The 11639-nt window shown below is 39.3% G+C and overlaps 1 protein-coding gene across 3 annotated transcripts in view; it reads left to right on the top strand.

Moving 5' to 3' along the window:
- IPO8 (importin 8) overlaps positions 1 to 10889 on the top strand; it is a 52320-nt gene extending 41431 nt beyond the window's left edge. For 2 of the 3 annotated variants that reach the window (XM_087765368.1, XM_087765369.1), the window contains 4 exons: positions 1065 to 1270; positions 2740 to 2988; positions 3667 to 3783; positions 4489 to 10889. In XM_087765368.1, coding sequence (XP_087621494.1) covers positions 1065 to 1270; positions 2740 to 2988; positions 3667 to 3783; positions 4489 to 4586 — 670 coding nt within the window. In that variant the 3' untranslated portion in view covers positions 4587 to 10889. Of the gene's footprint in view, positions 1 to 1064; positions 1325 to 2739; positions 2989 to 3666; positions 3784 to 4488 lie in introns of those variants that run through there. The other variant, XM_087765370.1, reaches the window with a different exon arrangement.
- Positions 10890 to 11639: the final 750 nt, after the last annotated feature.

Consider the following 11639-nt stretch of genomic DNA (forward strand, 5'->3'; position numbering starts at 1 on the left):
GGTTTGCTTGGTTTCTGTAGGTCTTGCTGAAACTTCTTGCTGGAACTGCTTGTCCTGCAGAAGGCTTGCGCAGAAGCTGTCAGCATCAGATTGAATAGTTGAAACAAAACAAGCTCCTCTCAAGCCATTAATAGCAAAATACCATAGTGTTAGAGAAGACTTGACTGGTGTTTCCAGTAAAGGAGAACCAAAGGTTATCTGCACAGGCAGGCAGAGAATTTTTCCCTCTCTTGTTTGCAAATAACTTCTATTTCTGGAAGTGAAAATCAATTCTTATTTTTAAGAGCATAGGCTCTTACCTAGGTTCCTGGCTATGGTCACATAAAAATCTTTCTGCTACTAATTTAATGATTTTCTTTCCCTTCAATTATCTAGAGTTTGTTTGTTTTACTGGACGTCTGCTCATTTGCAAGTTCCCTGTTTGAGCGTACTGCCAGTTATTCTTGATACGGTGGAATTATTTCCCTGCTTTCACTGGAGGTAGCAGTGTGTCTCAAGTTAGTGTCAGAAATTGGATGTATAATACAGCCATTCTGATGGACTCTTAATAAATATGTTTAAATACAGCTAGCCCTGTGGCACTCCATAAATGCACCCTGCAATTCCGTGCATTCTTGCTTCTCATTACTCTTCACTAATAGTCTTTTTGCTAATTTCAATCCCTGCAACAGTACTGCTGTCGAAGCCAAAGCAAATTAATTTTCCATCCTATTTAATGATGATAATCTGTATCAAATGCTTTATTAAAGACAAGATATTCCACGTAATTATTAAACAGTATTTATTTAGCATTACAAACTTTGCATTTGGTAATCAGAAGCAGTTGTTCCAGGAATTTGACCAGTGCTTGAAATATATTTAATTGTTATTGGACAAGTACTTTCCAGGGGGGAACTTGCATTCAGAACAAAGGAAATGATGTGTTTAGGAGCTTCGAACATAGACTTTGAACATAGTCTCTGTGACATTGTCTTCTGCCATGTCAAGCACCAGGACTTTAATGGTCTCTACATATCCTTGCAGTGAAAATCTGGTTTTTGTCTAACAAATGTCTGTTGTTTCAGACTCCATGACAGAAAGATGTGTATAATAGGACTGAGCATCCTAATGGAATTGCAGAACCGACCGCCTGCAGTGGATGCTGTGGCTGCCCAGATTGTCCCTTCGATCCTCCTCCTCTTCCTGGGCTTAAAACAAGTTTGCGCCTCACGAGAACTCACAGAACATGAGGATCATGCTAAAGATGAAAAACACGTTGCAGAAGATAATGGTAAAATCTCCCCTTTTCACATTGTGGATTTTGTCTGGATTTAATTTAAAGGGGGTAAGAAATTGCAGTTCATTTTTAAGACTCATTAGTCTGCTGAAAATAGCTCGGCTTACTGGGTGCTTGAAAGATCATCTTAGGAATTGATTTTTCCTCCCAAAATGTAATGAAAACGTTTCAACGTATAACAGCTAACACTTTGTGAAAGGGTAGTATTGGTTTAAGAGCAACAACAAAACTTGCAAGTCCACTCTTCTGGGTTGTGAATGTGCTCCATCTTCTCACATAGGCAGCAGGAGTTTCCCAGGACTGCACTGGTTATATTCTTGATTCCTGGAAAGAAGCTGTTCCTAGTACTCAACTGTTTGAAAGACCTGTTCGGTTGAACTTTGAAGGAAATCCTAGCAAGTCATCTTTGTCCAAATGGAAAGTGATTTGCAAAGTGAGGTTAGAGACAGCTGAGGTTACTGGAGTAGGCAGACCTCTTACTGCTCCGTCTGCCAGAAGAGAAAAAACATCAAAGCATACCTTGTGGAGGGAATTGTGGGGAGTGGATTTTACACAGCATTGCAGGCAGATACGTGTGGCTGTATTTGACTTGGAAAAGGAGTTAGATGGTTTGAGGTCTGAAAATTAGATTGGTTGTAAGCAGATTATGTAATCCCCTCAAATTTCACACATAATTGTTCTGTAATGGAATTACAGAATTCTTCTCAATGCACGGGCATACAGTATGGAAACAGCACAGTAATTTTCAAATCTCTGTCCTGTGATTCAGTCCCTGCTTATTGCAGATATAGTCGTCTTTATTCTTTCTAAACTGTTAACACAGGAAGAGCTGAAGGTTTGGAATTGGAGGGGGATTTTTTTTATCTTTATTATAAGTCAGAAATGTTTTTCCTTAAGTAAGAAATAGCAGTGTTTAGAATTGCATGTTGAAGTTGCATTTAATTCAGGATGTAATAGTTGTTTCATAAGCAGAATGGAAGGTAAAGCTAAGCAAACAATGCTGTTTTAAGTTTGTTCAAATAAAGGAGCACTCTGAAGAATAGCAGGCAGACATTTGGTCTACATCTGGTTTTCTCTTTGTTTTGTGTCAATTTGTGAAGTCTATGCAAGTCTCTATTTGTTTGTAATTTAAAAAGCACAGTGATGGAACACTTTGTCAAAGACACATTTCCTCAGAATTTTTGGATCCTATAATTGCACAATGACTGCATAAAGAAGAAAAAAGATAGCAGTTTCACATTCCCCAGGTGTGCTTAGAAACAGAAGTTTAACTGATCTTGAATGTAGGAAACATTTTAACAGCTTCATTTTTCCAATTCTTCTAAGATTTTGGGGGAAAGGTGTTAACAGAGGGCCCCCATACCAACGAAAACCTAGATTTATTAATTGTTCTTCATTCATAAGTCATTGTTTCCATATACTTTTTAAACTTTGTTTTACAAAACACGTCAATGCTTTTGCAGAAGAGATACCAAGTGATGAGGAGGAGACAAATGAAGTGAGCCAGGCAATGCAGGAGAATCATGGTGGAGGAGGAGGAGGAGGTGGTGGTGGTGGTGGTGGTGGAGGTGGAGAGGAAGAGGATGAAGATGATGATGATGATGACTGGGATGAAGATGCATTGGAAGAGACTGCTCTTGAAGGGTTCAGCACACCTCTTGACCTTGAAAATGGTGTTGATGAATACCAGTTTTTTACACAAGCACTTTTAGGTATGTGTTTGCTAGTTGGCAGAATGGTATAACATGATGAAATAGTGTGGAGATGTTTATGACCATCACCGGCAAAAACCCTTTTCTTTGTTACGAGTAATAATTTAGATTATTGAAACTGGAAAATGTGATCTTGCTTTCTAATGTTAGTCCTAAGATTTTTTTGGCTTACAAGTACTGCAAGAAACAAATGGTAGCAAATACAGCCAGAGATTAATTCTCTTCATGTTCTTTTTTAGAACTTTTCAATCACAGCCTAAATAAGTGGGACTCGGTTACTAGAGGGACTCCTATATATAGAAATATTTGTCACTATCTAGGTGTTAAAATCTTAATGGAGAAATTATTTTCTTCCTTTCCTGTTTGACTAATCCTGTTGCTTTTAGTTTTGATATGAGTTTTAAATTAGAAAATTCACTTCTTCATTGTCCATGAATAATGGCCACATGGTTAACTTTCTGTTTCAGAAAGCAGAGGATGTAATTAAGTTCCCCAAAATGGATTGCCTCTATTACAGTGGGGATTCTGTGCTACGAAAACTGACAGGAATACCGAACCTGTTTTGCAGTGCAAATTCTGTTTTAAAACCAGCCAGGGATTCTGTGTGTTTTATTTTGTTCTGAAATTAACTTTCAAGGTAACCTGATAATGACTTTTCATCCATTCCTGTTCTGACAGTGGTGCAGAGCCGAGATGCAGCCTGGTACCATTCGCTGACAGCACCGTTGAGTGAGGATCAGAAGAAACAGCTGCAGGAAATTTATACATTAGCAGAACACCGGCGAAATGCTGCAGGTGAGTCACTTCTCTGGGGCCATTTTATCTGTTGCAGGGATGTTGGAACTGCATCTAATCTGTAGCAACAGAGAGAATAAATCTCTGTGCTAATTAGCATTTCCTGAGAAGCGTGAGTGGGATATTGCGCCTATATTATCCCTTGCCTGGAAGTGTGTGTTATTCAGAGAGATTACTGTTGCTTCTAATTAATTGCCTTCTCATTGACATGTGCTGCTGTTTGAACAGGGTACGAACTAGTTTTGCACAATCTGACATTTGAAATGAAGAGCAATTTAAGGCAGTATCTAGCTGTCAGCCAGGCATTTGATGAAGATTACTATAGATTATTATGTGTTTAACAGTTTTGTATCTTTTTAACTGCTAACATTGCCTTCACAGTCAGTGTAAGGTTTTAGATGTTTAGGAAGCTTGCATCGTGGAAAATGAATTCAGATTTAATCAAAAAGCATGCAGAATAGTGTAACATAGACTGATTCTGTAGAGGATTAATTTCTCAGCTCTGTTGTAGAGGTGTGTGTCTGTTTATGCACTTAGAGAAAATCTGAGTGTAATTTATTACTGTCACTGCATTTAGGGAATGAAATTTTGACTCAACCAAGAGTTATTTCCACAACCTTGCATTCTTAACTGAGCTGTATCGTCTCTGGCAAAAGCGTTCTCTATAGACTATTTTTCATATCCTTTCCCTTCTTTGAATTCTAGAGACTAAGACAATAGAACAACAAAGTGGCTACACCTTTGACAACAAAGGACTGATCACAGCATTTAATTTTGCTGGAAGTACTCCTGGTGGCAACTGAAGGATCAACTACAAAGGTCAATGGAAAGGGTCTCATCATTACATTTTCTTGAAATCATCGTGACTTCTGAGTGATAGGGGAGGGTAATTTAATGCTGCTGAAGGTTTTCTGGAAAATAGCAGTGTGCTTCCCCCACCAGAATGCTCTTTCTAACCAGCTACTGTAATGTACAAATTCTTGTGGTGTTTTTATAATTTGATGGACTGAAAGGAAACATTTGTCCTCAAGGAACCTGAATGACTGGGAAGGGCCAGGCTGCATCTAATTGAGTTGCACTTCTCAGGTTTTTGCTGTGCAGAATTGATAGATTCATATGGATAACAGTGCCTTCTGTTGTACATGGATTGCCTGAACAAATGGATTTTGGAGTGCATTATAATTTTTTAAGTGTAAGGACATTTCTTGATACACTGTAAGCCTTGGTTCCACGTTTTCCAGTCACCTGCTTTTTACTACTCGGTTTAATCGTTTGTTGGTTGCATACACATTGCTGGATTCAGAATATTATCTCACCTTCCCTGTTTGGTGCGGACCAGATATGTAGAGGGAGGTGTCTGTTGGAGTTGCAAAGCATACACTGGTTACATCAAAGGGTCTTAACAAAATTGCAGATTTTCCCTTGATGCAGTAGTCTTAAATTATTTCTCTTAGCCATGAAATCAACTCTCTTGAGTTACGATGGCACGCATGGCAGGTGGCTACCCTAAATCTACACTGATATTACCTCCTGCCTGGAAAAGTGGTGTGGCCGTCACATGTAGATGTTCTACATGACAACTTCTTATTTCCACTATTTTTGATGAATATTGGATTTTACTTGGGATTCTATAAACCTCTTTTCTGTTTTTATTCATTCATTACCATTCCAGTGGTAGTACTGAATAATGTAAAAAATATTTACAGTATTTTATTTATCTTGATAGAAGAAAAACAGCTCTGAACTTATTTCTTCTTACTCTTACACTTCTGTGATTGAATTTCTGGCCTGCATTCCATTTGACTGTTCTTGTCCCATGCTGAAATTTCATTAACTGCCAGATTTTCTCCTAAATTTTGAAGACTGGTTTCTCATAAATGGAAACACATATAACAAGGTGTTTGTGAATATGGTCATTTAGTGAGAAACTGATAGCAGTACTGATTTGAATAGGTGCCCCTCCTTTAGATCTGTCGGGATCAGAGTGGGGTAGCCAGAGTAAGTAGGGGTGCTTTAGAATGTGAAGTTTGGATTGGAGATAAAATGTTTAGACCAGATTTTGTCTCTATGTGTTAATTTCTTCGTGACTTAAAAATATTTACAGAGCAATTTTAAGCACATACTGATAATGTATTTCTTTAGAGCAGTGCCCCAACTGAAAAGTCGACGCCCTTCCCATACCCCATCAAATTTTCACCGACTGTAGCAAATTACAGGTTGCTGGCCCTGCACTGTGCTGAAGCTTTCATTTTTTATGTCAGAGTAATTATAATTCAGTCTGATAAATCTGAAGCGCTCTATGCCTTGGCTTCTGGAAAGGGCCAAAGTGTCTCTGCCTGTTTCTTGCCCCATCCCCTGGAATTTTCTCAGCCTAGCAGCTGTGGGGCAGAAGGTTCCCCGCTGCTTTCCTTTTTCTTGCACCTTTGTGTCAGACTCTCTCTGGTGCTGTTCTCTGCTGCTGCTGCTGCTTTTTTTCTTTCCTTTTTTCTCGACACACAGCAGCCACAGAGTAAAGTTGGCCTGGTTCGTGTAGGCTTTTCACTGCTGCTACTCACTTAATAGCAAGAGTGAAAATTTCTCACTTTTAGGTCTGTTGTACATATGGAAAACTGTGAGAATTCCAGGGTCTGTATTTCCAAAAGGGAACAATACATTGAGCTGCATTGGACAGGCTCTTTAAGCTCAAGCAGCAGAGGGCTGGGACATCCTTTATTTTGAACGTCAGGCTGTGAAAATTATAGGTCACTTTTGCTAATTTAGGCCTGGGGGTGTATTGACAGAGACGGTAGGAAGGCATTACGTCCAGTTTGTTGCTGAGTTTCTCAGAAAGCATAGAAGTTTTGAAATCCTTCATGAATTTAAGAGATGTTTTTTTGGAAGTTAAGGACATGGATGACTTCTCTCTTACCTGACAATTGAAGTTAAGTATTAGGCAGGTAAACTGTTTAAGCCCTTTATTATTTTATTAAAAAAAAAAAAGAGATTGTCAAGTTGGGTTTCTTTCAAAGCCCATTTGCCTTCTCTACACTGGCATGCAGAGTAGAAGAAGGATTTATTTTTCTTCTGCTAATGAGGTTGCCTGCAGAGTCACAAGCTAGTATTTAGGAGTTAATGTGTTCAAGGAAAAATCTGCTTTTCCATACCATCATCTTTGTGTCACTCAGCTGAACTATGGCGGCTCCCTAGTTCTGCTTCTTATATACTTTTCAGAATCAACTGCCAAGAAAATTTCATCCAGATGTTTCTTACAAGGGGTTTAATCAGCAGTGTGGAGTCGGGAATCTTTGTTGTCTGTTTTGCAGTGGGGGTCAGAGATGTCTGAGGGGATGGCATGTAAAAAGGTTAAATGCCCTTCCCTTCCCAGGAGATTCATGAGCAAATGTTTCTACTGGCAAAAGCAAATGTTAATTATTTTATTCCTTTTTTTTGAAAAGGGTTTTCATCCAAAAAGATTTATTGGGCTCTAGCCTCCACTTTAACATATGGTTCTCTTTTAACATGATAGATATCCGTTTGTACATGATCATAAATAGGTAATGGATTTTAGGGATTTCTTTCTGAGCTGTGTCCAGCGTTGTACTACATTAAAGGGAGAGTAACACAAATGTGCATTACTGTCTCACTTTGAAGCCAAGGTAATCATGGAATATCAGATACCAGCATCGGCCAACCAAGCGTGATGTATTTGCCATTGGAAGTACAGAGAATCATGAATGTACTGTAAAATAAAACAAAGGCTGATAACTGGTGACCTATATTGCCCCCATGCCCACGTTCCCAAAGTGTGAAGGTGGCTCATGGGGGCACCATGGGAGCTTTACATGGGAAATTAGCATTATGTGGGTTATAATCATAGCAAATGTTAACTTACATGATAAGCTGCTTTTTCAGATAAAATTAACTGATCCTGGGTATTGAATTGCATATTCTGTTTTGTCACTCTTGAAAGGAAAATAAGAATCACCACATGTTTTTGCTGCTTCTTTTTGCTCTCTCTCTTTCAAAGCTGAAGTCCCTGGTTTGCTTTCATTACAAAGCAAAATCTTTAATCAAAATGGCCGGTTCCAGGAAGAGTGCAGAATATCAAGCTAAGGAAAAAGCTAAAAAAACCCAACCCCCAACAGTCTCCCAAAACCCACATGTGCACAGTCTGATTGAAATAAATGTGCTTTAGCAGTGTAAGTCAAAATACGTAAAGAACATTACACAAAATGATATTGTGAGATTCTTCGCTTTAGGGGGAAAGGCTGTCTGCGGGGTGTGAGGGAGACATGAAATGAACTGCTTTAGGACATGGCCTTTGCCTGTGAAGTCCAGGCAGTTTGTGACTCTGGATTCCATCATACATTGTAGAGTAGAGAAGGTAGGACAGTAGAGAATTTTTTCTTTTTTTTCTTTTTTTTAACTATAAAGCAAGAGTCTGTCTTGAGACTTTTGTGAGCCAAAGGAGTTGGAGACGACGTGAATGATTAACTGTCTTTTGTTTCCAGAAAACTTTTCTGCCTTTTTTCTTCCCTCCTTTCCTGCTGTTTGCCAACCACTATGTTACCAGAGATTTCAGGGGATATTCAAAATGCCTGAAAAGGTAACGCTTAAACAATTTTTAAAAAATCCTGTTGTTCTTGAAGCAATGCAACCTGCCCATTGCATTTCTATGTATAGAACAAAGTCTCTCATTTGACATATGCAGATGTTACAGAACTACAGAAAACCCTCACTCGTGCCTGCGGTTTGATGAGCCTTTCTGTGATTTACTTCTTACTATGGGTACTTTGAAATCCTCACACCTTGTACTGAAATTTGCTCAAAGGATCGGCAAAAATGCACTATGTAACGAAGTACCCAGTCCTAGTTCTGAGATATGCCCTAGTCAATCTTTTGATAATGTTTGACAGTCTGGTGGTCAGTTTCTCAAGGATCTCCGTCTCTGACTGAGGACATTCTTCAAGTCCAAGAGACTATATCTTTGCAGGTGGACAGAGGATCATACTTCCCTCATCACAGCAAAGCATGCAGCAGGCATGGCTATCAACTTCTTTGACCTTACGAGTGAAAATAGCACTCTTTTCTCTCAGATGTCAAATCTTATCCCAAATGGATGGGATACAGTAGAGATGGGTGTTCCCAGTGTGTTAAAGGAAGCCAGACACTATTCCAGATACCAGAAAGTCTTAGCATAAAGCCATATCATAAGAGGATATATGAACAGGCCAAGCTGCTTGCTTTTGACACCTCTTCCACTGCTACTACTTTTGTAAAACCAAATGAACAAAACCAGTGTAAAATGAAAGAGAACTAGAGCAGTGCTTGTGCACTAGACAGTTAGAAACTTCCCTGGCCTGTGGGTCTAATCCCAATACTCACTGCAAATGCACTCACATACTTTTCAAATAGAATATGCACCATCTGTATGGATATCAGTACCCTGAATCTGACAGCCATTAATGAGAGGTAAAGGCTTAATGTGTTTTTTCTCTGGCAGAAAATAGATGAATCCCTTTAAAAAGTCTGGGAACCTCTTGTCCTGGCTGATGTTCAGTCACCAACGGGAGACACCCATTGGAATTACAGCCTTTCTTAAAGATTGTCAGCACACCTCCTACTAAAGGGCTACCTAAAGTGCTCCATGTCTAGGGAGCTAACTGATGAACACTCCTCGACTAAAGAGTCTTGGGGAACAGCAGTTCAGAGAGAACCTGCAGGCATATGTAATTGTGATGAATTGGGAAAGCATGCATTTAAATTGAGGTGATGCGTTTGATATGATCTCAGATCTGCAGTGTTCCCAGTGTTGCGTGGATCTTCTAGAGGAGCGTCCAAGAACTTTGTCCCACGCCTTTCTCCAGGAGGAGAATGTGCTTGGGCAGCCCCAAATTTGGTGCGATGCTTTGAACTTAGGATCAGAAAGCCGTTTTGGTTACAAGCTGGTAGTTGTCCATATCAGAAAAATGAGGTGAAAGCGGTATATTAATGCTAGGATTCTCTTTATAGGCTGTATAGAAGTTCACCATTTTAAGTGCTTGACTATGTGCATGGTGAGGTAGGAGATGAACTTTCAGATGCGTTGATTTCTCCAATGTGAATACAACAATGTCAGCTCCGGGATTCACCTGAGGTGAATGGAGAGTGTTGGTCAGGGGCTGCCTGCTGGACTATCCAGGATTACGTTAGGTGACGTGAAATGCAAAAACTGAAAAATTACTTGATAGTTGAAGCTGTTGAGCAATAAAAATGAGTGTTTTCTTGAAATGAGATTTTAATATTCTGTTCAGGTATGTTCTAATTTTCAGGTTTCTTGCCCTTATGCAAAATACAAAATTACTACATGACATGGAGGCCTATTGATTTTTCGCAGAACTGTTTACCATTGAAGGTGTTTATCCGAGAATTGTTCCTCATTTTTAAATATTTTCAACACGTTTGCTAGTAACATTACACATATCCCTCTTTCACTACTTTCCATGCACAGAGATCTTGGGAATGAACTTAAAAAAAGGAAGAAGAACAGTGCTTTGAAAAGAGAAGACTATGCATAAGCAGGTTATTTTTAGAAAACAGAAGAACTATGGCCTCTGAAGAAAATAGGAAACAATAAATATTTATACAAAAGTGCATGAGGTAAAGAAATTAATGTAAGACGATGTAAGTGAGACTCCATTCTTTGATCACAGCTGTAATGGTTTTTTTTATTGCCAAACAATGTGTGAAAATCACTTCTGATTGCATGTGCTATTGGTAGTATGCTTAACATAAATCACCTGAAATGTTTTTGGGCTCAAAAAGAGACCAAAGAGGCCATGCAGATTTCTTTTGCTACTAAAAGCAAAGATACGAGCCCATGCCTGCAGTGACTGGAGGGAGACCGCTATGTGCTACATTAGCAGATTGAATTGCAGGATCATCACCTTTGTAAGAAGCCTAAAATACTAAACTGTGGGTTGGCTTTGAGGGCAAGAATTGACAACTGCAAAACTTGCATCGATGACAAGAAGAACCTCTTCCTAGCTTGAAGAATCGTGTACAGTGTTCTCTTAAGCTGTGCTGAATTTGCTTTAAAAATAGTAATAAATCTTATTGCTTAGGTCGAATGTTACATCTGTTGTGCATTTATATGGGAGGAATAATATTTCTTAAAAAAATGTAACATGCCACCTACCAAGGAGCCCAATCTCATTTTGTAGCCTCTCTTTATACAGCCATAAAACTTATTTGCAAGAACACCCCAGAATTAATTTTAAACAAATGTGTGCGTTATGCAGAGTTAATGTGTGCATTTGTGTAGCAGTGTGTGTTGGTTAATCTCAGACTTGTGAGGACAACTATTCACATGCATGCTTTGCCTGAGAAAGAACATAACTGACGTTTGATGTAGATAGGATCGTTACGGATCATCCAAACACAATTCTCAAAATATCAAACTAGCGAAGATTGTCATCTTGCAGTCCTGAGAGAGGGGATTGCACCAGAGCTTGAGCCAGTCTTCTGTGCATGGAATTCATAAGGAAGATAGTTTTACCAAGCCTCCACAGGACAAGAGATTAATCCTGCTGAAACTGCAAGCCTGGTGTTTCTATCAGTGGAGTATTTCCCTGACGGTGAGTTGCTGAAGTAGCCTGTTTGCTAAATTGCACTGATTGGTAATGCTTCCCCTTTTCTGTATGGGGAGCTTCTGTGAAACCTCCACAGTACCTCCACGAGCAGTGGTTAGTGGCCCATTTTTATAACTGGGGAGGTTGAGTTAGTGTAGTTTGCCCAAAGCCATAGTGGTGCGTTGCAGCTGGCATGAGAAATTAAAATCCTGGCTCCGTAGAAGTGCCTGGGAGTTTTGCCATTGGCTCTAACAGAGCCAGGATTTC

The sequence above is a fragment of the Nipponia nippon genome, unplaced genomic scaffold (assembly GCF_047370975.1).
Source record: "Nipponia nippon isolate SJK-2023a ecotype South Korea unplaced genomic scaffold, ASM4737097v1 scaffold_3, whole genome shotgun sequence".
Taxonomy (NCBI): domain Eukaryota; kingdom Metazoa; phylum Chordata; class Aves; order Pelecaniformes; family Threskiornithidae; genus Nipponia; species Nipponia nippon.